At 47.2% G+C, this 25,399-nt stretch overlaps 1 protein-coding gene across 1 annotated transcript in view; it reads left to right on the top strand.

Annotated features, from left to right (window-relative positions):
• LOC119175626 (N-acetylneuraminate (7)9-O-acetyltransferase) overlaps positions 1-25,399 on the top strand; it is a 152,430-nt gene that overhangs the window by 72,861 nt on the left and 54,170 nt on the right. The window contains exon 7 of the mRNA XM_037426531.2: positions 9,875-10,559. Within this exon, the coding sequence (XP_037282428.2) occupies positions 9,875-10,559 (685 nt within the window). The remainder of the gene's footprint in view (positions 1-9,874; positions 10,560-25,399) is intronic.

Raw genomic sequence — 25,399 nt, 5'->3', positions numbered from 1 at the left:
AAATTATGTTTGAAGAATTGGTCACCTTATACACGAAGAGTCTCTTGATAGGAAGGATACCAGAATCTTGGAAGAACACTAACATCATCTTAATCCATAATAAAGGAGACGTCAAGGACTTGAAAAATTACAGGTTGATCAGCTTACTGTCCGTTCTCTACAAACTATTTGCAAAAATAATAGCTCATAGAATTCAGGCGACATTAGAGTTCAATTAACCCAAGAACCAAGTATGATTTTGTACAGGCTACTCCACTATAGACCATAGTCATACTATCAATCAGGTAATAGAGAAATGCGCGGAATATAACCAACCCCTTTACATAGCCTTCATAGATTACGAGAAGGCATTTGACTCAGTCAAGACATCAGCAGTGCTACAGGCACTATAGAATCAGGGCATCGACGAACCCTATATAAACATACTGGAACAAATCTGCAGCAGATCTACAGCCACCATAGTTCTCCATAAAGAAAGTGGATGAAATCTAATAAACAAGGTTGTAAGGTAAGGAAACACGATCTGTCCAATGCTATTCACCGCTTGTTTACAGGAGGTTTTCAAGGTCCTAAATGAGGAAGAGTTAGAGATAAGAGCTGATGACATTGCCTTGATGAGTAACTTAGGGGATGAATTACCGCTCATAGTTACTGAACTGGACACTGAAAGAAGAAGAGTAGGTCTTAAAATTAATATGAATAAAACTAAAGTACAGTGTAGCCCATTTAGAGCGAACCCACTTACAGCGAAATAGGGGTTAAAATGAAGTGATATTAATTTCTTGTTCTAATTCGTGCATTTTTAGGGCCTTTTAAGTATAGTTTTAGCAAAGTATATAAATCCTGCTCAGCGGATATATCGAAGCATTTTTTCAAGAAAAAAAATGCTATCAAATATTCGTTTGTGCTTTTGCGCGAATCAAAACAATCTAAAAACTGCTAATTATTGGCTTCCGGCAGCATATCCCAGCATCATTTGCCCTTTCGCTCTGCTCTTTGCGGAGGCTTGCTTTACTGCATCACATGGTCGGCGTTGCCGAAACAAGCGAATGCTTCCTAGTCTTTTTTCCAGTGCCAGGCTGGCTGACTGCCAGGTAAAAGGTTGCTGGTATTTTATCACACTGTGTACTACATCCCCTGGCTTGCTTCACTAGAACGTTGCCCCACTCTTTGGGCCTTTAGGCGGCCCATGAGGCCATGCCAGCCCAATAGCGCTTGTAGTGGCACACTGTGGTGAAAAAGTGAGGTATATGCGCTTCTAAACTGCTTTTTTTCACAGTGTGGCACCACCAGCGACGCCTGCCTACGTCGGTCATGCTTCTGGAGACCTAGGTGCATAGAATGCACACAACTCCTTTTTAAAGAGTTCAAAAGGCACAAAGAGGCAATACCTCTCTTTACAAGCTTTGAGTGGTATGATTTGAACAGGAGTAAGGCTTTTTTTGTCCTCACTGCGTAACACCAACAGGCATGATCATCCTCTTTAAAGTCTACCACTAAGTCAAAAAAAGTGAATTGTGTCATCTTTGCAAATTTTGAATAAGTCTTGAGAACACGTGGCAAAGGTTGTTGAAACTTTTCTAGCAAGAGATTCTATGTTGTTGCCTTCATTAGTATTATAAGAATACTAAAAAAAGATCGACATAACGAAAAATTTTCACTGTCTTGTCATCCTGTAAATTGCTGCTAACTGCATTGTCAAAGCTTGATAAAAAGATCTGACAAAGAACTGGAGCCACATTAGAGCTTATACATATCCCTTCCCTTTGCCCAGAAAACAAACCATCGAAGGAAATCACCGTATTTGGTATGCAACATGATAAAAGTTCAACAAAAAAGTCAACGATTAAACAGCTAAAATTGATAAACTTTGTTTCCGCACACTGCTCGATTTGTTCACAAACAGCCCAAAGAAGTCCACTTTTCAGAACGTAATAAAACAGTTTCTCAATGAGCGGTAAACATCGTTAGTTCGCTCTCATCCTGTGTATGTTGTTTTCATGCGTCATTTGTGCGTGAGGAGCGCATTGCACGTTTCGATCTGCTTGCCATTCTCAGCGTTACATCCCAAGTTGTTGCTATCGCATTTATTGCTTAGCCCTTGCGGCGAAAGTGTGACTTCTTTATCTGCTTCACCCCATAACATTACTGTGACGGTGAACGATGCTTAAAAGTGCTCCTTTAAGCCTACAAGGTCATATACTTAGCAAAGCTAGGGACTTTAAGTAATGCTGTTTCTTACCTGGAATGTCTGCACAAAGCCCAAAAAATCGGGCGCCAAAGAGTTTTAGCACCGAAAATTTTACATGTTCTTATCCATAGGCGTCGATAGGGCTTATGATGCTGTCGTGAAATCGTCCGAATTCGCAAGCATGTCTGAAAAATCTGCTCTCAACTGATCTTTCGTCACGTTATAATGAAGTGCTATAGTTTTAAATTTTATCATTGGCTTTGCCTATTAAATATGGTCAGGTTATTTGTCGGTGATGTAATTTTCTTTTTTACCCACTTATGCTTGAACAGCGTGCAGCGCATTGTAATTTTATTATTCGTGGCTCATGAATACAGTATTCAAAAAACGGCAGCAAGCGGTGAATGGAAAAATCTGTAAACAGGGGTTGTGTTGGGCCGACGTTTCGACAAGCGGACTTGCCTTTCTCAAGGCTAGAACTGAACAGTTTTGTTCTGAGGAAAACAAGACCGCTTGTCGAAACGTAGGCTAAAGCACAACACCTGTTTATGGATTTTTTCGTAAACACAATAGGCATCTTAAAATTGACTCTAGCAATATCTGCTCCGAAAGCCAGTTTTTTTTTTGCTCCAAAATGCATTTTTGTGTCCTCCAAAAGCTGCTCCAAAGCAGCCTAAGCCAGTAGCATCACTGCATAAACGCAGTTTACACGAATGCAGGGACGTTTTGGTACACATGGGAGTGTGCCAAACTAAGCAGCAGTATCGAAAACAATGCAGTCTTACAATCCGTACTCTATCGAGGAAGCAAGAATACCCGAATCGTAGAGCAGCACCAAACCAGCGAGTTCTCCAAGGTGGCAGGACGAGAAAGTAGGCGCAAAGTGGGCAGTAGCTATTTAGACAAACGCTTCAACAAACTCTTATGACCGTGTATCCATATTTCCTTCCTGATGCATGTTTACATAGTTTTTTGTTGCCACTTAAATAGAAAATTCTGCAGTGCAGCCATGAAGCATATACTTCCAGGTGCAGAGCAGACGTTTTCCCTACGTCGGTCGTTCTGCCGAGCTGCTGTTTACGTCACTTCTGGTCAGCTCTAATGACATCGTTTTTTCTAGTCTCAGTATCAAAAATGCAGTGTTGGTCATTTTTTTTAGGTAACCACTTGCATTTCGATGGGGAAATTTGTCAGGTAGCATTATCTCTAGCTAGACCGCCTATAAGTGGGATTTTTTAGCCGTGCTTCATTTCATTGCAGTTGGTTTTTATGTGTTTAGCGGCAACCAGCTCAGTCCATCTGCATGGTTAATGATCTGTCCTGGGAGTGAGACCTGGGTGTATTCGAAAGCAGGCAACAGAAGAGCCCATCGTATGTCTCATGGGGATGCAGTCTGGTATGTCTGTGTCAAGGCTAAAGAGTGCGAGCAAAGGCTTGTGGCCAGTGACAGCTTCAAAATGTCTTGTGACCCCGAAAATCAGTGCGAGTGTCTTGCAGTCCAGTTGACAATAGTCTTTTTTTGGCGGGCTGTAGGCTCCTGGATACAAATGCAATGGAACGATCTCTGCCACGAGCATCATGCTGGGACAATATAGTTCCAAGCCCTAAAGGGGAGGCATTGCAAGCAGGTACAAGTTCTCTGCTTAGGATTGTAATGCTAAAGTGAGACGGCTGCTTAGGGCTGGTGCTGAAGCGAGATGTCCCTTGGCTTCAGCAACTGCATCATCCTCTTCTTTTTGCCAACTCCATGATATGCCAGCTGATAGCAATTTATGCAATTTTCGGAGAACAGCAGGAAGGTTGGGTATGAACCTGTGGAGGAAGGAGATGCAAGACGGTCGCGACAAGCTCGTGCCGAGGTCAAGGCTTTATTCGGGACGCAGGCGTAGGCGGAGTCACCGCTGTAGCATCAAGCCAGGTTCTGAAGCTAGGCCGTTCTGGAATTTGTCGTGGCTCGCGCTTCACGAGCCACGCGGCTCATTTCTTTTTCGGCGTGGTCAGTAGGCCAAATCTAGCGGGGCGCTACATAGGCTCCCCCACTAGCGCTTTGCGCCATCGAAAACATATGTCCAAAAGAAATAGAGGAACAGATACTATGTACATGTACTAGGTACATGAAAGACAATCCGTAAGATGTCTGCTTGGGAAGTCCAGGTTGTCAACGTGAAAGGACACAGGGTCGTGATGATTTTTCGGGTGGTTGGCACTGGGAGAAACGTAGTGGACGAGAAAGAAGCCACTGGGGCGTGTTTATAGACAAGCGGGGCCCACGATGGCTTGGTGAATGCGTTCGTGAGTTGTCCAGGTAGCGCGAGCGGGCGTGGCTGTGAAAGGTGCCCGTAGAAGTGACAGTTTGGCCGCTAACATTGGCAGCTGGTCGGTGGGGCTCATGTTGACTGACGCGAAAACACCGTGCTCAAAAGACCATGTGAAGGAGGGCACGTGATCGGTCAGCACATCGGGCCGAGGTGAACGAGGCTTGAGTCGTGTCAATGGGAATGCTTGCATTCCAGTTACACGCTTGCTGGTTCGCGTCCCTTGTCAATATCATGACAGGACGAGTGTCATGTGACAGAAAAAACGCGAATTCTGGAGAAGAGTCTGTCGGCGTCCCAGGAGTCGTAAAAGCCCCTTCGGTAGTCGGTGCACGAGGGCTCGTGCACAGGTCAACGTGGCAGATGACTGCCTCTGTGGCAGGCACAAAGTGAGTGATGTGCTTTGCCATAAGCGGAGCGGGCACGTCGTACATTGGCACGTTGGTCATGGTGGCAACATCCCGCTTGTTCGGTCGTGTCTGGCGGGGGTCACGAGCTTCCACCTCAGGGTACATTGACGGAGATCCTAGTGGCTGCTGGCAGGACACACAGAGCACTGATGTGGCTAGGGAGTCACTTTCAGACATCGTCGACAGTGAAGCCTTCGCGATCTGGGGCCGCATAGCGGGCGTGACGAGGTCCGTGGTCGTGGCAAACTGCAGGGCGTGCGGCGATGCAGTGGTCATGGGGACTAGATTGTCACAGGGGTTGTGGGTCATGAGAGTGGGGCAGAACGTGCAGGTGGCGAGCGTGCCTGAAGGACCATCGGCCGAGGACTTTGAAAAAACACACCTCGTGGCGGACTGGTCGTCGGCAGCAGGAACGTCTGGAAGAACCTCGTCGGTTATTTGACCAGGCGTGAGAATTGCTGCGCTAGTGGCCGGACCAAAGACGGTCCTCGTGGCTGACTTGTCCAGTGCTGCACGAACGTCCTGAACCTCTTCGGGTGGTCAGTCGGGTGCGGGAATTGAGTCGGTAGTGGCCGGACGAGAGGTTGAGGGAGACGTAGCCGGACAATCGAAGGCTTGGTCAAGGCTGGGATGATGGCCGGTTGGCACCGCTTGCTGTGACTCACGGGAAAGCGGGAAGTCACGGGTGAACGGAAGCGGGTGGTAGATGAGGCCATAGGAGGCCAGCACCGCAGAACAGAGGTCATCGTCAGGCTGCTGGCTGGAGGTTGAGGTGGCAGAGAGATGACGCAACTCTACCGGAAGGGCGTCGTGAAGAATGGCGTGCATCAGCGGCTGGTCCGTGACGCCATTCACCGCAAGAACGGCATCGAGCTACATAAACTATACCTTGGGGTACGTCGATTGGAACGGCGGCATTGGCCGACGGAGTCGCCGGAACATGACAGCCGATGGCTCGTCGAAGGGCGCATTCTCCGGGTCACCATATGTCAAGGAAGGAGAGGCGAGACGTTCGCGACGAGCCCGTGCCGAGTTCAAGGCTTTATTCGGGACGCAGGCGTAGGCGAAGTCACCGCCGCAGCGTTAAGCCAGGTTCTGAAGCTAGGCTGTTCTGCAATACCTCGTGGCTTGCGCTTCACGAGCCACGCGACTCACTTCTTTTTCGACACGGCCAGTAGGCCAAATCTGGCATGGCACCACAAACCTCCTGTAGTATTTAATCAACCCTAGCAATCTTTGCCACTATTTGACTATGCTAGGCAGAAGAGCATTAATGACTGCTTCGACTTTGTGTTATGCTGGATGTAATCAGCGTCATCAATGATGTGACCAAGGTACTTCACCCTATTCATCTTAAGTCTATATTTGCTGTGCTTCAGCTTGAGTCTTCTTTCTTCCATATTGCTGGAAAAAGTTGTCAAGGTTGCTGAGGTGATTCTTGTAATCCGTTCCAGTCACCAGGATTTCATCGAACTAGTTCACCACTACGTGACATAGGCCCTGCAGAAGAGTCTCAACCTCTCACTGAAAACTTGAAGATCTTGTCGAAATCCCAAAAGGTAGCCTGTTTCACTGGAGTAAGCCTTTCAGTCTGCTGATTGTAGTTAGCTTTTTTAAGGAGGTCTCCAAGACTAATTGCTTGTAAGCATCTTTGAGGTCAAGTTTGGTGAACTTGACTCCACGCGAAAGCCTGGCCCACAGCTCTTCAGTACTCGTTGACTGCCTGTAACCTTGAGTTTCCACGAATGAGCAGGCTACCATGTTTTTTATATGCGAAGCGTCTTAGGGTTGAGCTCAATCCAATGTGCGGCGTGACCACCCTTACTGCGCATGCACATCTCTTCCCCTTCTCGCCTCGCAACGCCGACGCAGACAGCGTCTGCTAGTCTGCCCTCGCTCCCCGCTCGCTCTCCACTAGGCATCCCTCCTCGCGTCATTTGACCCCCATTGGGCATGCATTCCCCCTCTCCCTCCTCTCCTACGCTCCCCCTTTTCTCACCTCGCAATGCCGACTCGGGCAGCATCTGCTAGTCCACGCTCGCTCTGCTCTCCTCTAGGCATCTCTCCCTGCGGTATTAACACCTTCATTGCGCATGCGCGCCTCCTCACTCTCCTGTCCTTTGCTGACCCCACTCTTGCCTCGTAACGCCAATGCAGGCAGTGTCTGCTAGAGAGTTTCTTGATTGAAAAAAAAATAAGTAAATACTAAATGGCAGCTCCTGCTGCCCAACCGTTCACTGGCCACCCCGTGTATATAGGCACTGAATCTTGGCCTTCAAGGTAGTTCCAGTGGGAGGGTTCTCCTGTGAAAGTTCGTAGCCTGTGTGTTAACTATATGCAGACGGGGGGTCTGTGTCCAGTCGGAGTCTTCTGTCTCTCATTGCCCATTAGCAGTGATTGGCATGTTACAGTAGGAAACACTATTTTGCAACGCCGCAATAAGCACCAGTGTCAACGGCATCGCCAGTGTAATCGTTAGTGCCCGCTGCTTCGCATTGACATATGGTTCCTTTTAGTAGGAGATAGTGTAATTTTTTATAACACCACGAAAATTGGTGCTCCCAATTTGGATGGTGTGACTGGCTCTTTAATGTCTTCTCGCTGGAGCCTCAAAAGGTCTTTACATAGCAATATTTTGTGTAGTGCCATGTACAAAATTGTAAAAAGTAGTTGGAAGAAAAGAGGCGCCTCTTTTCTGTTAACTGCTTCTTCGGGGCCTCCTGTCCCGTCCAGTCTCTGCCGCCTTTGGACCAAAATAAAGTTCTCACTCACTCACTCTCTTACAATTATGTGTGCGGTGCTACACCCAATATTGCAATGAAATGCCAACTAGCCTGTGTAGACACCTTGTTCTTCACATACCTTGTCCACAAATGCAGAAGGAACTGTATGGACCTCGAAGGAGCAAGGCTTTGCTCTTTCTTGAATTGCCAGCTTAACAGATACACAAAATTTTTCTGGGTCTTTGGAAAACAACATGTTGGGACGGTCTGTTGTTTGTTGGATGTGGCTCAATGAGCAGACATCGCCTGTGTTGTAAACAGGTGTGTCTAGTAGCTAAACTCAGTTTCTTCCCAGTGATGATGGAGTATTCCCTTCAGCAATAAGAAGGGATGTACCTGAATGTGGTGTACTTGCAGATAGTCACTTTACGAATCAAGGGCTTGACTTCACTACAGTAGCTTCTGAGCTGGACGTTGCATTGCTCACGAGCTAGTGATGAAAACTGACGGCACTCAATTACTTTTTTAATTATGGGAAAACTCACTCTAGTGTCAAGTTCCATTCAAAATGGGTGCCCTGTACTTCAAGCTGTACTGCAACAGGCTTTGGTGCAGACACACTATACCTTAGGACCAACTTCCACATGTTTTTGTTGTTGTTGGATCAGGAAGATGCACTTTGCTGTACTGATTGTGACATGGGGAACTCAACAGCATGGACAGGAATAAACAGACAAAACAGGAATTTACTTCGTTGTCAACTGGTGCGTGGAAGTGCAGTGGTTGCTGCTGTCGGCACCTCTAGACTGGCACACCTTTGCTAGCTGACCCAACTTCTTGCAGGCTTTGCTAGCGTGCCGACACTCCGTGCTGTAGTGGGCATCGCTGCATTCGTAGCAACTCAGGTGCTTTGTATCGTACGCCATGAGTGCATTTATGTTTGCAGAAATGGCCCCTTTCATGATACAGAGTTCAGACGCATCACGCTTGGCGGACTTCATGGCAAGAGCAGTCGATACCACAGTTCTAAGTTTGAGCTTAGGCTCTTCAAGCAGCCAAGTTTGCATTTGGGGGTCCCTTATGTCACATAAAATAAGGTCTCATAGCAGGTCCTTCAAGAAGGTGCCGAACTTGCAATCTTCCGAGAGTTTCTTGAGGGTGGCAGAGAAGTTGCTGATCAATCCACTTTCTTCTTGAACACGACTATTAAACTTGAAATGGCTCATCACTATCGATGGGTGTGATAAAAATTGGTTGCTCAGCATCTTTAAGCAGTTGTCAAGAGTAGTTTCAGTCAGCTCGTTGGTTGCAAGAAGGCTGGACAGAATTAAGTGCACAACTCGCAGCTGCCGAGGAACATTGCGTGTAGCTTGTCATCCAGCATGTCATTTGCTACGAAGAATTCCTGCATTTGTTCAAGGTATTCTTGCTATGGACCACTATATTGAACGGTTCATGTGAGCTGTACTTTGGCATGTTACAATTGGTAGAATTTTTATCTTTCTGCCAATGTTATGTTCTTGGTGCACATGTGTCAAGAAATTAAACGCACACCTGTGCTTGCTGGTGGTGAACTGCCCAGGGCCTGCCACTGCCCTAGTGTGCTTTATTTTTTATCATTTGCATGCTAGGGGGCGACACCAATAATTCTCACATGTGTAACACAAATCTTGGTTACTGGTATTTCAAGTGTGTGCATTTCAGAAAAATGTCAGTTTCTAGAAATCTAGATCTTGTTTAGCAGGTCATGAAAGTCATGACCTACATGACCCGAGAAGTAACTGAAGCTGACAAAAAATTGATCATGACAATGAAAATTATGTAAGCACTCCTGTGACACTATCAAGCTATTAAAAAAAAAGAGATAGAATTTTTTAATGCGGATTGCAAAATGACGAGTGTGGTATTCTTATCTCATTTTTGTTGTTGCTTAGTTTTTAAGAGTGTTATTATTGTCTTGTTGAGCCCAGATCAGTTTGCTCCTTCAGAAATTAAGTGTCAGTTGCTGTTCAGTGCTATGACTTGTGTGTTCTTTCTTCATACCCATCTGTGTGTGCTGTAACCTTTCAGGATGCGATAACAACTAGCTTATCCAGCCATCCTTTAGAATTTTACTGTAGGCACTCACGAAATGACTCCTGTTCTCCCTGCTTTTGTCGGTAGTCAGCATGAGTGTTTTGAATCTCCAGTCAGGCTCAAGTGAAGTCATGCAAAGATGTGTGTGTGTATTTGCAGCCTGCTACTAAGCCTGGGCCTGGCAGTGCGTAAACGGCTGTGGCCCATGAGTGAGTCACCATTGCAGAGTGCACTGCAGCAGTTGTCACGGCTAGGCCTCATTATGGCCTACTTCTTTGTGTGTGACCGGACCAACTTCTTTATGCGCGAGAACAAGTACTACACGCACCTGAACTTTTTCCTACCAGTGGCGTACGTGTTTGCCCTGGGACTGTTCTTCACTGAGGAGACGCAGCAGACGCAGGTGTTGCACCGGGACCAAACGGACGAGTGGAAGGGCTGGATGCAGCTGGTGTTGCTGGTGTACCACATGACCGGCGCCAGCCAGGTGCTGCCTGTGTATGTGCATGTGCGGGCGCTCGTGTCGGCCTACCTCTTTCTGGCAGGCTACGGCCACTTCTCGTACTTCTGGCACCAGGCGGACTTTGGGCTGCTACGGCTGGCGCGGGTGCTCTTCCGCACCAACCTCCTGGTAGTGCTGCTGTGCCTGTGCATGAACCGACCGTACCAGTTCTACTACTTTGTGCCTCTTGTCTCCTTCTGGTTTCTCGTTGTGGCCGCCACCCTGGGCAGTCTGCCACGCATATCAGCTGCCACGGCCGAGGCCAATCCACTTCACCACCTCTATGTGGTGCTCAAGTTTGTGGGACTCTTCTCGATCCTCACTGTGCTGTACATGTCCGAGGTGAGAGTCTTGCCCAGTCTGTGGTTGCCAATTCTCACGCACTTAAAAGGACCCTGAAATGGTTTTGTCAATTTTGTACAAACACATTGGGCCAGTATACCAAGTCCCAAGGGTCATTTACAAACCAATTTGAGTTCTCTGCGTAAACTGTGTAACTTATTACAATGCTTTAAAGCTGCAAATCACCGTGATTGGGCCAGACACGTTTTCAACCGCCTATTCACGAAGCGGCATGCTCTGCACACTTGACATGGCATGCTGTTCTGATTGGCTGTGGATTACGCTGCATAGGCCCCGTGAAGGCGGAGCTTAGCCCCGAAAGCTCGAAGGAAGAGTTGAGCTGTTTGAGGGTGAAAGGTGGAGCGGAGGAGGAGGGTACCTATTTAGTACTCGTAGCTCTGTTAATAATGGGTGCTTTGATTGAATTATGGCGCCAATAATTTGCTCTAGTAGTGGTCTAATAAAAAATGAAATGTAAGAAAATTTTTTAGGCACCCTTTAAACAAATGACATGGCATATGTAGTTTATAAATGGGAAAAACTGTGTGAAGAAGACATAAGACAAGCGAAGTAACATGCAGGCTTAGCACTGACTATCAATTGAAAGCTTTATTGCTTAAACACTATGTGAAGGAAAGTTGGTGGAAGAAAATTACACCATCTTTTGTTAAAGGGAACCATGTGTAGATGTGAAGCAGCAGGCGCTATCGCTTACACTGGCGGTAATGTTGATGCTGGCGCTTATCGCGACATTGCGCAGGAGAGAAACCTGGGGAGTTGCAGAGCTCGCAGTGATGGATCGGTGTTTCCTACTGGAACGTGCCAATTGCTACTAATGGACAATGGGAGACAGAAGACTTCGACTGGACACGAAGACCCACAATACACTTTTAGTTAACTCGCACGCTGCGAATTTTTATTGTTCAACAACGCACAGGAGAAATCTCCGACCGGTACTACGTTGAAGGTCGAGATCCAGTGCCTATATATACAAGGGGGCCAGTTGTGCGGTGTGGGCAGTCGGTTTTTTCAAACAAGAAACTCGCTAGCAGATGCTGCCTGTATCGACGTTCCGAGGTGAGAGAGGGGGAGCGTAGGAGAGGAAAGGGGAGAGACTGTGTATGTGCAATGGGGTGTAAACACTGCAGGGAGGAATGCCTAGAGGAGAGAAGGGGAGCGAGCGTAGGTTAGCAGAAGCTCCCTGCGGTAGTGTTGTGAGGTGAGAGAGTAACATGCAGCTGTTGGAGAGAGGGAAGGAAGTGCGCATGTGTAGTGTGAGTGCCGATGCCGACGCCGCGGGACATAGACTCGACCAAGAGATGCTCCGCATCTAATATAATGGCACACGAAATTTCAAGTCTTCATCCCGACGCAATGGGCTGAAGCAGTCAATTGAAAGATCACAACTGGGTGATTATGATGTGTGAATGCATTTGACACATACGAGATAATTAAACTCTTCTTTGCTTAGTGTTACATAAGAATGGTTTGCTTATGCAGGCGTTGTCTCTTTGGTTGCTAGTGAGCACTCATCCCATGTGTTCATTCGCTTGTGTTACATCTCCTTTGTGCTGTGTTTTCAATTTACAAAAGTGGCTCGACCCATTTTAGTGCGGGTTTCGAGAGGGTAGATGCACCACTGACCACCTTGTTCGTATCAAGGCACAGATCAGAGACGCTTTCGTCCACAAACAATATTTTCTCTCTGTATTCCTCGATATCGCAAAGCCTTACGATACAACATGGTGGTTTGGAATATTAAGAGACCTGTCCCACCTTGGCGTGTGTGACAGAATGTTTACCGAAAGTTACATTGAAACTTACTTGTAAAATCGGACATTGTGTCCGAGTGGGCAGCGTTCTTTCCCGAATGTTTGTCCAATAAACAGAAGTGCTGCAAGGTGGTGTACTTAGCTGCACGTTTTTTATTATCAAAATGAATTCTTTGCGCTTGTCCTTCCCTCGAAATATGCTTTACTGCACATATATGGACGACGTCCAGCTTGGTTTTAAGTCGTGTAATTTGGCCATGTGTGAGTGGCAGGTTCAGCTTGGTTTGAACAAAGTCTCTGATCAGAATGGTTTCGACTGAATGCACGGAAAAGCAAGTGTGTTTTGTTGTCCAGGAAAATAGACTTCCATTGCAAACCCAGTATTCGACTGCATGGGCAACGTCTTTCTGTTAATACTAAACAAAAATTCTTAGGCTTAATCTTGGACACCAAGCTAACCTTCATACCACACATCAAGTATCTAAAAAACAAGTGCATAAAAGCCATGACTATTCTAAACCTGTTGTCACGCACTACGTGGGGAAATGACAAGAAGTGTTTAATGAATTTGTATAAAAGCCTCATACGTACCCACCTAGACTATGACGCAATAGCATATCAGCCTGCGACACCTACTGCCCTTAAAATGCTTGACCCTATTCATCATCTAGGCATCCGTCTCTCTACGGGTGCTTTTCGCACTAGCCCCGTGGAAAGCCTGTACCTGAAATCGAACGAATGGTCGCTCCACTTACAGAGATGTTACACGTCTTTTGAATATCTTAAAGTTAACTCAGACAAGCAACATTCTTCACATTCTATAATTAATGACATGTCAAGCTTTGCTGCGTTTGAGAAACTGCCTTCTATGAGACAGCCCTACTCACTCCGTGTGAGGGGCCTAGCGAAGCAAACCGGTGTGCCACTTGAACACGGTTTGATGGCTCCCGCAGTATGCCTGCCACCGTGGCAGTGGCAGGCGATAGATTGCAACGTGTCTTTCTTGGAGGTTACGAAGCATGCACCATTGCACATATTCAGACATACTTCCTAGAACTACAACTGAAACACACATGTCCCGAGTTTTTTACGGATGCTTCACAGTCCAACACTTCTGTCTCGTACACAGCCGTCGATCCATCCTTTTTTCTAAAGCCAGCGTTCTGCTCTCTGATTCAAGCATTTTCACCGGCAAAGCTTATACAATACTTGCGGCTGTTAAACGCATTAAACGAATAAAACTACCTGATTGATTGATTGATTGATTTGTGGGGTTTAATGTCCCAAAACCACCATATGATTATGAGAGACGCCGTAGTGGAGGGCTCCGGAAATTTCGACCACCTGGGGTTCTTTAACGTGCACCCAAATCTGCGTACACGGGCCTACAACATTTCCGCCTCCATCGGAAATGCAGCCGCCACAGCCGAGATTTGATCCCGCGACCTGCGGGTCAGCAGCCGAGTATCTTAGCCACTAGACCACCGTGGCGGGGTAAACTACAGAAGGCAATAATATATACAGATTCCCTAAGCATAGTAAAAGCTCTGAAAACTCTTAAAAAGCACAAAAACCCTGTCTTTGTCTTGCTTTATTCACTCTTATGCACAGTCTACTCATCCAAGCAGCATGTAGTCTGCTGGGTGCCAGGACACCGCGAAATGCAAGGCAACGTTGTGGTCGACCAGCTAGCTGGATCCGCCAACAAAACGGCTACCAATACATCGATACCAATTCTTGCACTCGTCTTGAAACCTTTTCTAAAACGAAAACTCGGGGGTTATTGGCAGAGCACGTTGACACTCACAGGTGCATGTTTTCAAGCAGCAACTTGGTCATTGGCTGCCAGTATCAATATCATGCCACACAGAAGTAATACTTACAAGGTTAAGAACTGAACATGCACTTACACATTCATTTCTTTTGTCTGATGGTGATCCACCTTTGTGTGATAGATGTGGAGAAGCACTCATCGAACTTCACATTTTAGTTCAGTGTAAACAATTAGACACACTGAGAAGACAACACTTTTCATTACCCTACCGACAACAGATACCACTTCATCCTGCAATGTTCGTTGGTAGGCAACCACTTTTCACCCATAAATCATTGTTGGCTTTTTTGAGAGAAGTCCGTACCTTTCATGTGATATACCCGGGCATTCCATAGCACGACCTCTCCAGAGAGCTCGCCGCTGCGGTGGCTAAACTGAACAAAGCACTCGTCTCACGACCCTTGGTCGCAAGGGTGTGAATGATCGAGGCACTTGTTGTAATGCTATACATGTCCATCATGGTTTTTATTATCATACACTTTCATCATTCATTGACAGTATACACACATTTCACGACGTGGTCATGATTTTATTACTTCTATGTTTTTACCCACCTTAGCGCGAGGAATTTTAGGGCCCTTATACACCTGCTAATCACAATCATTATCTACATCTCCTGTCCCATGAACTGGGGCTCTTTGGCCATCTAACGGCTGTTGCGCCGTTTGATGGCCAAAGCACCAAACGTGATCATCATCATCATTATCATGAGGGGATCTGTGTTGTAATAAAGAAGAGGTAACCGGTAGGCTTCGCTATGGGGGACAGCAGCTCGTCCTTTCTCCAACACCGGCCTTGAGAAGTTCCCGCATTTCCGTGTCCGTAGTGTGAGCTTCAGCATCCAGGACGTCAGCTGTTACCTGCGGAGATGTGAAATTGCGTCGGCGACCATGTTGTCTTTCCAATGACGTGTTGTAATTGTGCTATGAACGAGAGCTGGTTTAGCTGTACAGGGGGGAGTTTGTCGTGAAGTTCAAAGTGGGCATAGGTGAGAGGCTTGTGGGCAGTGTAGATAGTGCAGTGTTGTCTGTGCTTCGAGAATGGGGTGGAATCATTGTATTACTCCGTATATTGCCACAAGCTCTCTGTAGTAGGCTGGTGAACTTGTCGGGGCAATAATCGTGGTTCCATCAGTGGAACTGGCAGTTGAAAGGTTCATTTTCTGAGCGGCGGGTTTCTTGGAGAACGTCTAGGAATGCCAGGTGTTGTCCATGCATTGCTTCTGTGAAGAGTTCCAGAAAGCATTTGGCACGGGGTGGCTGAGCAGGGTGTTGGTGCAGAGAGCAGCTTTGCATTCTTCGAAAATTTGCACTAATGTTTGTGTTCACGTGATGGGTTGGTTTCCTCGTACGCCAGCCAACTCATCACGGAGGGGAGCCTGATACTCGGTGGGGTGCGGTAAGAAATGCCTGTAAAAGTTCAGCATGTTCAGCAAACGGTGGTGGGTTGAGGGTGATTTTGCAGGTCTGAGATGGCGTTCAGGCAAGGGGATGGCCAAGGAAGTGGATGACAAAAGTGTCCAGGATGCTCTTTTGTACGTTGATGAGTAGACCATGGTCATCGAGTTTTCAGTGCAGTGGCAACAGCCTGGACAGTGGGCAACGGCTGTGGCAAAGATACTTCAATAATGCGATCAGTGATCTCAGCAGGTTGATCTAAAGGTAGCGTAATCCGTGCCTGCAGAATCGCCAGAGCTTGTAGGAAAGAATCCTGGACATGTTTCCCTGCGAGAGCACGCATGTTACAAAGGAACTGCAAAGGCTTGCGCTCGGCAAGTTCTGCTGACTGAAGTTGTCGCACCCTCAGGTCATGTGGGAGTGACAAGTTACGAATAAGTTCGGTCTTGAAGTGTCCATAAGGGTTGGTCATTGGTGGGTTGGTGAGGATATCCAGGACCTCGTTGGCCTAGCGGGTGTCCAGGTAGGCGACGGCATAGTTGGACCGGGTTCAGTCCTGTGTCATGTGTGCCAGGAAGAATTTAGGCTTGATTTGGGTGAACCATACTTCAGGTGAGTCTGCTCAATGTAGGAAGCTTGACAGCGACATGCCAGATGCTGTGTGGAGCAACGTGCAACATGCCTCTTGGGGGGGTTCGGACGTCATCAGCGAAACCGGCAGGCACGATCAGGGTTTAGGATTCATCGTCAGGATGTTGCCTCATGAAATTTATGCGTTGGCACGGCTATTCCTAAAGCTGTTGCCCTTCTTTCTGAAAGAGCTCCTGCTCGGTGCAGAGCTGCCTCTGTAATAGTTCCAGCTGTTGTTGTAGAGCCTCTTGCTGCTCGTCCATGGCGGGGCGTTACTATTCATTGTCTGATGAATAGACTAATCCCAACATGAAAACATAACGGCTGTTTATTTGCTTAGTAGCAGCAGTGGGCCGGCATGCCCACGCTACACCCAACTGGATAGCGAAGGAAGACTTTTGCAATCTTGTCAGCCTGTTTTTAGCACCCATTTCTGGTGATGCTGCAATGGCGCTGTAGTTTATTGAAAAGCAATGCAGCGTGTAGCCTTGCCACCGATCTCATGCTGAGCTGAAAGGTAGTCGTTATCAATCAATAATTTCTTTTGCATAAAAATGGTAGTTACAATTGGGGATTACAGAGATAATAAAAAAGGTCCCAAAGTCAACAGGCTGTACACAGGACTTCTTATTAGGAATGAGTAACAAAACTATCTATAACGCAGGTAAAAGTGAACACAAACTAATTATTATAACAAACAAAGCATAACACTAACATGATTTGATTTAGAAAGGGTTGTTCCTAGTGAGCCAGGGGCTGCACAGGAATTTGTGCAGAGTTTGTCGCCACAATTTTATTTATTTATTGATTCCTCAAAGGTCCCATAGGGACATTACATGAGGGGTGGGCATGACACGGCACTTGAAAGAAGGGTAACAACATGGTAACGGCAACAGACTATGTACAGAAGTTATGGCGGCACTTCTATATAAGGGGTGCGGCACAATACTAGAAAGGAGGGTTACAATATCGTAGCGACAGCAACAGAATGGGTACATTAATTATGGGGGCACTACAATGGCGTGCTTGAAACGAGATTGTTCCATGATGGTAGCAACTTCAGCAGGTAGTTGATTCCAGTCTCGGGATGTGCGTATGAAAAATGATTGTTGGAATGTATTAGTATGGGCACGTTCCGGATAGACTGCGATGGGCTTGCCTATAACATGTATTCACCTCGGATTGTAAGCATTGTTGCTATATTCAACTAAAAAAAAAAGATTGCATTTTGTCACACGGCTAGGTGACATGTTGCACATGTCATCTAGCCGTGTGACAAAATGCTTGGAGGGTCATTTAGCACCCGCAGGGGCATGATTATAATAATTTTTCATCTAAAATACATGGCAAACCTTGAGCATAACAGGCTTGCTGAAAACCTTTTCTGGCATGCTTGTGCCACAGACATTGGGGAAATCCCACTACTGTTTCACCTTTTATAGTTAACCATGTGTACGGAACACTTGGTTGGTCATTGAGTGTGTGTCGGTTAATGGTGCTGATAGTTTATCTAGGTATCTATGATACCCAGCAGACCTAGAGGTCAACAATTGTGCTGTAAAAGGTGGCGTCTTTTTTTGCTGACAGCTTTGCTAGGGCTCTGAGATCCTGGGCACATATGCTAGATATGATGACTCTAGACCATCGTGAGCGCGGGAAGAAAAGCAAGAGCCCTTCTGCCTGCACGGCAATTGTCAGAAGGGGCCTCACTGACCACATAAAAGTTTGGCCATTCCACCCTATTGTCTGCCAATCCTCTTCGTGGCCCTTTGTATCGAATGAGACAGTCTATGGATATTGTGGAACGAAAGCTATAAACACCCGTGCAAAAAGTTCCCAAAGCTGGGTGATTTCATGATTGTAGAAGATTTACTCCGACTTAAAACAATGTAAACCATTTTGGCAAAACTAAACTAAGTTGGGTTCAAGGAAAACTGTAACAAAATTACTATTTTCTCCACTAATATGGAAATGTGATTTTCTAAACTTCGCTCTTTCAAATGGCCACCTCAATGGCCAGCAACATTGGTGAATAAGGAAATAACATCAAAGGACTCCATCACATCATTGTCGTCAAAGTGTTGCATTTACATGTCTATGGCAAATTCTTGAACGTTTTTAACGTACCTACTATTATCCTTTGGTTAAAGGCCTCAGCAATCCAACCAAAAACTTCGACAAGTTCTAAGCTGGTAACCCAATGAATCACATGGTAGCACGAAAAGGACAACCCCCTTTTTGCACCTTTGGCAGCCCATAGGTCGTTGGAGTGGCCGTGTCCAAAGAAAAGAGTCGGGGGTACAACATCTGGTCGATGCTTCCTTAGTTACGCAGTACACTCAATTATTCAATCAGCTGGTGTTCTGACTTGGCTGACGTATCATGGGTGAGCTTCGCAAAATGCATTGGATTGTTCATTATGTATGTTTTCACCTCAAAATGTTTTTTTGGTCTAGCATCATTGTGCCTTTGCCTTTGTTAGCAGAAAGGATGATGATGGAACCATCCGGCTTGAAGTCCTTAACAGCGCATTTGCCAACAGGAATATTCGTACGATCTTTTAGCATTCACCAGGACACTCACAGTTTGGCTACAGTATAAGTTCCCTCCAGTTGTGTCATGAATGTGCTCCAACTTCTACTCGATCTCCGCGATGATATACCCCTTGAGCATGCTTTGTGGAGCTATCGTGAAAGTCAGGCCTTTTTGACTGATATGGTTGTCCCGAATGATGTCTTGAGGAGGAGGTCATGCACTGTTTTGAAACTGTCACGTTTTTGCTGCTGATGGTGCAAATCGGGCAAGTTTATGGACATGGACTTCGGTGCATTTGGCCCTGTCCAAATCTTCAATATTGAGCTTGTTTGTGCATTTTCATAATGTCATGGAAGTCATTGGGACAAAGCTTTCAGTGCTGACAGCTTTATACTGTGTGCGTGAAACATATTACTTGCGATAATTGTTACTTAATGTTCTGGATTCAGGTTTTCAGGCAGTTGTGGCTGAAGTCATGTGGGAGCTTGCGACTTACGGGGAATCCATAAGGGTCTTGCAGTAAAGGCTTCTGGGTACCGCATTGTTGTTCAGGCACTAGTTGTTGAAACGCATATGACATTCCAGCTGCATGAGTTTTTTAGTCTGGTTCATGTACCCCCTCACTGTGCCTAGTTGAATACTTCTGTGCAGAACTCTAATAAATGCAAAAATGTTCCAAAAGCCGGTCAAGTTCATTATTCTAAAAAGATTTACTCTGACTTAACATAATAGTATATTAACAAAAGTACATAGACGTTTTGATACCTACACGTGTGATGTTTTCAGTACACGCTGACACCAAATGAGTGAAGGTCACCCATTTCACTACTAGTCACATATGTTCTTGTGAATACCAGTATGTGTTTTTTGTTGCAAGCTAATTTTTTGTGATAAGTGGTCCACAGCACACATGTTCGCTAAGCTCAAAGATCGCACACCTGCGAATGATCACTACGGAGTGGTGTACAAAGTACAATACGGTGTGGCGTTGCTACTTATAGCAAAATATGCAAAATAGGCAGGAAAAGATCAACAATGCTCAAAGAACACACAGGAAGCGTCTCAAAAGCCACCCATGCCATGCATTCTAAAATGGAGCTCGTCGAACACTGACGAATGACAGGACGCACGTTTGATTTGAACTATGTGACGATGCTTACTCGGCAGCAAACGTGGGGAAAATAAAAAAAAGAAAACGGCTAGAATCACGGTTCATCGAACGTGACTAATTGGCTTATAACTACAACTGTGACCCCCTCAGATGTTTACAAGGACCCGAGTATTTTTAGGGTAGCACAAAATTTTCTAATGTTTTTTTCTAGCTAAGAGGCCATTCAAAAACATGCAAAAAATGGAGACTTAGCACAATGGTTTTCACCGGCGAACCATGTACTGGAAACCACCGGGATTCATTTGTTGCACATATTGTCACGTGATCAAAACAGAGGTCTTGCCGCAGACATTGAGACACCAGAAGCAGGTCGATCTTCTTAATTAGAACGCGCAAGCGAGTTCTTCTTCTTCGTCCATTTCGTAGTCCTTTGTCGCACATGCACAACTGCCATCGTCTTTCTTGAGCAAGCACGTGACATTTGCCTCCCTCCGAAAGAACCATCGTCCCGATGCGCAACTTAGGTGCTCTACCAGGCGTATGAAGTGGTCGTACGAAAACGGTAACCGGGAGTTAATTAACTCGATAAATACGGTTTCATACGCACGACGTGCACGACTTCGGGCAAATGCTTTTGGCGCTTAGAACTACAATCAGTGTCGGGAACGACTTCGGAGTTCACATCGTTCAAGCATCGCGTGACGCTGTACGGACCAAAGTACCGTCTTAGCAGTTTCTCAGACAGTCCACGTCGACGTATCGGAATCCAGACCCACACTTTGTGGCCTGGTGAGTAGCTAATAAACTTGTGTCGGGTGTCGTAGCGTTGTGCATCTTGATGCTGCTGATGACAGATGCGCACACGCGCGAGCTGTCTGGCTTCTTCGGCACTCTGAGTGAATTCTTCGGCGTCTACATGGATGTCGTCACACTCATGCGGCAACATGCGTCCAATGTTGTTGTAACTTCGCGATCATAGATCAGACTGAACGGTGTCATTCCAGTGGTTTCTTGTCAAGCAGTGTTATAAGCAAAGGTCACGTACGGCAATATCTGATCCCAGTTTTTATGTTCTGTGTCAACGTACAAGCTGATCATGTCTGTGAGGGTCCTATTGAGGCGCTCCGTCAGTCCGTTTCTCTGCGGATGGTATGCAGTTGTTCTCCGGTGAGCTGTACCACTGAGTCTGACAACCGACTCCAAAAGCTCTGCGGTGAAGGCAGGTCCTCTGTCTGTGATCACTGTTGTCGGAGCGCCATGCCGAAGGACGATGTTTTCGATAAAGAACAGAGCGGCTTCTGCTGCTGTGCTGCGCTGCATAGCTTTAGTCTCCGCATAACGGGACAGGTAATCAGTGACCACAATAATCCATCTGTTCCCTGTTGTGGAAGTTGGAAAGGGACCCAGGAACTCCATTCCAATGTGGGTGAACGGCTTTTCTGGTGCTTCGACTGGATGTAAAAGACAGGCTGGTTTGCTGGGAGCCGCTTTGCGTCTTTGGCAGTCGGTGCAAGTTTGCACGTGATGGTTAACAGCAGCAGGTAACTTTGGCCAGTAGTACTTGCATCGTAGTCGACACAATGTTCGGGTGTAGCCTAGATTACCAGAAGTTGCTTCATCATGGCACGCTTCTATAATTTCTTTTCGAAGAGAGGCAGGCAGGACGAGCAAGTGCGAGTTACCGGTTGGTGAGAAGTTTTTCTTATAGAGAACATCGTTTCGCAAGCAAAAAGATGGCAGTCCTCTAGCAAATAATCGCGGCACGTCTTTATGTCGTCCTTCTAAATATTCAATGAGTGGTAACAGCTCAGGGTCACTGCGCTGCTCTCGTGCAATAGTGGCTGTGTTGACAACTCCCAAGAATGCCGCGTCGATGTTTTCGTCATCAGGAGCGACAGTTTCCACTGGCGACCGTGAGAGACAGTCGGCGTCGGTGTGCCTCTTCGCAGATTTGTAGACGACGGTCATGTCATACTCTTGAAGTCTTAGGCACCTGCGCACCAAACGACCAGATGGATTTTTAAGGTTGGTGAGCCAGCACAAAGAGTGATGGTCGCTAACAACCTTGAGGGAGCGGCCGTATAAATACGGACAAAATTTGATGACTGCCCACACCACAGCGAGACACTACTTCTCGGTGGTCGAGTAGTTCTCTGTGCGAGAGAGAGTTCTGCTGGCGTAGGCTATTACTCTTTCACAGCCGTCTTGCCACTGCACCAGAACGGCACCTAGACCTACATTGCTGGTGTCAGTGTAAAGTACTGTAGGGGCGTCCTGGTCGAAGTGCGCAAGGACTGGAGGTGTTTGCAGGCGTTGTCGTAGTTCATTGAATGCCATTTGCTCCTGTTCACCCCAAAAGAAGGGGACGTCCTCACGTGTGAGTCGTGTCAATGGCGCTGCAATAGACGAAAAGTCCTCGATGAATTGTCGATAATAGGCGCACAACCCTAAGAGGCGTCTCACAGCCTTTTTGTCACAAGGTGCAGGAAATTGCGCTACGGCGTCTATTTTGGCCGGGTCAGGTTAAACACCCTCGTGACTGACGACGTGGCCTAGGAAGCTGAGTTCGTTGAAACCAAAATCACATTTTTCTGGTTTTAAAGTCAGGCCGGCTGAGCGTATGGCTTGGAGTACGGTGAATAGATGGCTGATATGTTCCTCGAATGATGCTGAGAATACAACAACATCGTCCAGATAGACCAAGCATGCTTGCCACTTCAGGACCGATAGTACGGTGTCCTTGAGACGCTGAAAAGTGGCTGGCGCCGAGCACAACCCAAAAGGAAGCACCTTAAATTCGTAAAGGCCATCAGGCGTCACAAAAGCCGTTTTTTCATGATCTCTCTCGTCGACTTCTATCTGCCAGTAGCCACTTCGGAGGTTCATTGAAGAGAAATAGCGTGCATGACGCATCCGATTGAGTGAATCGTCTATGCGAGGCAGTGGATAGACGTTATTCTTCGTGACTTGGTTCAACTTGCGATAATCAATACAGAAACGCAAGCTGCCGTCTTTTTTCTTCACCAAAACCACGGGGGACGCCCAAGGACTTTTCGAAGGTTGTATGACGTCATCCACAAGCATCTTCTGTACTTGCTTTTGAATCTGGTCGCGTTCTATTGGAGCCACACGGTAGCGGTTCTGCCAACTGTGTGGCTCCAAGATAGGAAGGCTAGGCTCCAAGATAGGAAGTTATAGGAAGGCCACCCACTGGACACAGACACAAGGCAGCAGGATCTCGGTGGGAGCGTCGTGGCTAAGGTACTCGGCTGCTGACCCGCAGGGCGCGGGTTCGAATCCCGGCTGCGGCGGCTGCATTTCCGATGGAGGCGGAAATGTTGTAGGCCCGTGTGCTCAGATTTGGGTGCACGTTAAAGAACCCCAGGTGGTCTAAATTTCCGGAGCCCTCCACTACGGCGTCTCTCATAATCATATAGTGGTTTTGGGACGTTAAACTCTACATATCAATCAATCGGTGGGAGCGTCACATCGTCGGCTAGTCGCAAACGGCCGCGTAGTTCGTCGGTACTGTCATTGACATACGGATGTGCGCAAAAAGTCACCATACGTTGAGGGATGTTGATAACAGTGCCTTGATCTCGAAGAAAATCCATGCCCGAAATTAGCTCTTTACAGCAGTCTGGCAACAGGACGAAAGTGGCCACGAAGCTAGAATCACCAATGCGAAGTTGAGTGGTGCATTTACCCGTGGGAGTTATCAGCTGACCACCAGCACTCCTTATGTGCGGCCCTGTCCACGGTGTCTTGACCTTTCTAAGGTGGTCGGCGAGTTCTTGTCGCATGATTGAGAAGTCGGTGCCAGTGTCGACTAGTGCTGTAACGTGATGTTCGTCATTGAAAACGCCAAGATCAGCACGTACAACTTCACCGGCATTAGTATTCGTCATCGTATTCGTCGTCGTATTCGTCGTCGTATTCGTCGTCGTATTCGTCGTCGTATTCGTCGTCGTATTCGTCGTGGTTGTCGTCATATCTTCTAGCGATGATAGGGGGAACTTTTCGGTGTCTCGACGATTGGCAACCTTGACCCTGGAGGTCGCAGCAGTTAGTTTCCCCGGCGCGGGCTAGGCGAACGGCCTCTGGTGACGTCCGCGTAGCTCTGAGGGAAGTCACGGTGACGCGCAGGAGATGGAGATCGCCAGCAACGCGGTGTAGTTGCTTGGCCAGTCGACAGTTGATCGGCATCGTGGGCATGACGATCTTCAGAGCGGAAAGAAGCGGGATGAGAAAAGTTCCCGAAGCCAGAATCGCTATGACGGCAGTAGCGGGCAATGTGACCTGGTTCTCTGCAGCGGAAGCAAATAGGTCGACGGTCAGCCATGCGCCACAAGTCAGTTCGGTAGACTGGTGGTTGTCTCATGGAATCCCGTTGCCACCAAGGTACGGCTGCGGGTCGTGGCTGGAAGGGTGTCGCCTCAAATGACGGAGGAGGACGACGGACCGCATCAGCGTAGCTCGCTGGATGTGGCTCAGGACTTGGCGTGGGTGGTGTAACGGCTTGCCTCAACTCCTGGCGGACGATTTCGGCAACAGATGCGACGGGCGGTTGGGTAGGAGGGACGCAGAGGGCCCGAAGTTCCTCACGCAGTTTTTCCCTAATCATTTGTCGCAGGGAACTTTCACACACGGCAGTGTTCTGAGCTGCAGCACTTACTGCCGTGTGGTTCGGCAGGCGGTCAAAGCGTCTGCATCGTTTTTGCAGTGCGCGCTCGATGACAGTCACCTCTCTTATAAATTCATCTACTGCTGTAGGTGTATTTCATACGAGACTCACAAACACTGGTTCCTTAACACCCTGCATTAGGTGACACATCTTTTTCATCTCGGGCATCTTAGGATCAGCTCGTAGAAATAGACGGATTGTACTCTCTGTGTACATGGCGGCTGTTTTGTTGGGTTTTTGCACACGAGCCTCAATCAGTTGCTGTGCACGATCCCGTCGGTCCGTGTTCAAAAATGTGGCGAGGAGCTTTCAACGGAAATCTTCCCAAGATTGGAAAGTAGCCTCGTGGTTCTCGTACCACGTGCAAGCGCTATCTTCCAGGGCGAAATATGCACGGCCAAGTTTGTGCTGTTCGTTCCAGTGGTTAGATACAGCGACCCGTGCGAACTGTTCGAGCCAGTCCTCGACATCCTCTTACTCTTCCCTATGGAAAACTTCAGGAACGCGAGGATGTTCAAGAGTCACCTGCGAGGGAAGAGTGGTCTGCGATGGAAGGGTAGCCATGGATGTGGTAAGAGCTGCCATGGTGGTTAGAGGCGGAACAGGTGCGGACTGCGGACTTAGACCTAGTAGGCGCCGACTAAATCGGTGCACCGGAGTCGTGACGAGGGGCTGGGTCTCTGGACTAGGTGAACGGGTCCGAGCAAGACTGTCCTGCATCCGGTTGTAGGCTCCAGCACCTCCACCAGTGTCACGACGTCATAACAGAGGTCTTGCCGCAGAGATTGAGACACCAGAAGCAGCTCGATCTTTTTAATTAGAACGCGCAAGTGAGTTCTTCTTCTTCGTCCATTTCGTAGTCCTTCGTGGCACATGC

Source organism: Rhipicephalus microplus, chromosome X (assembly GCF_043290135.1).
Source record: "Rhipicephalus microplus isolate Deutch F79 chromosome X, USDA_Rmic, whole genome shotgun sequence".
Lineage (NCBI taxonomy): Eukaryota > Metazoa > Arthropoda > Arachnida > Ixodida > Ixodidae > Rhipicephalus > Rhipicephalus microplus.
Note: the sequence above shows the minus strand (reverse complement) of the source record. Positions and strands in the feature narration are given on the sequence as shown.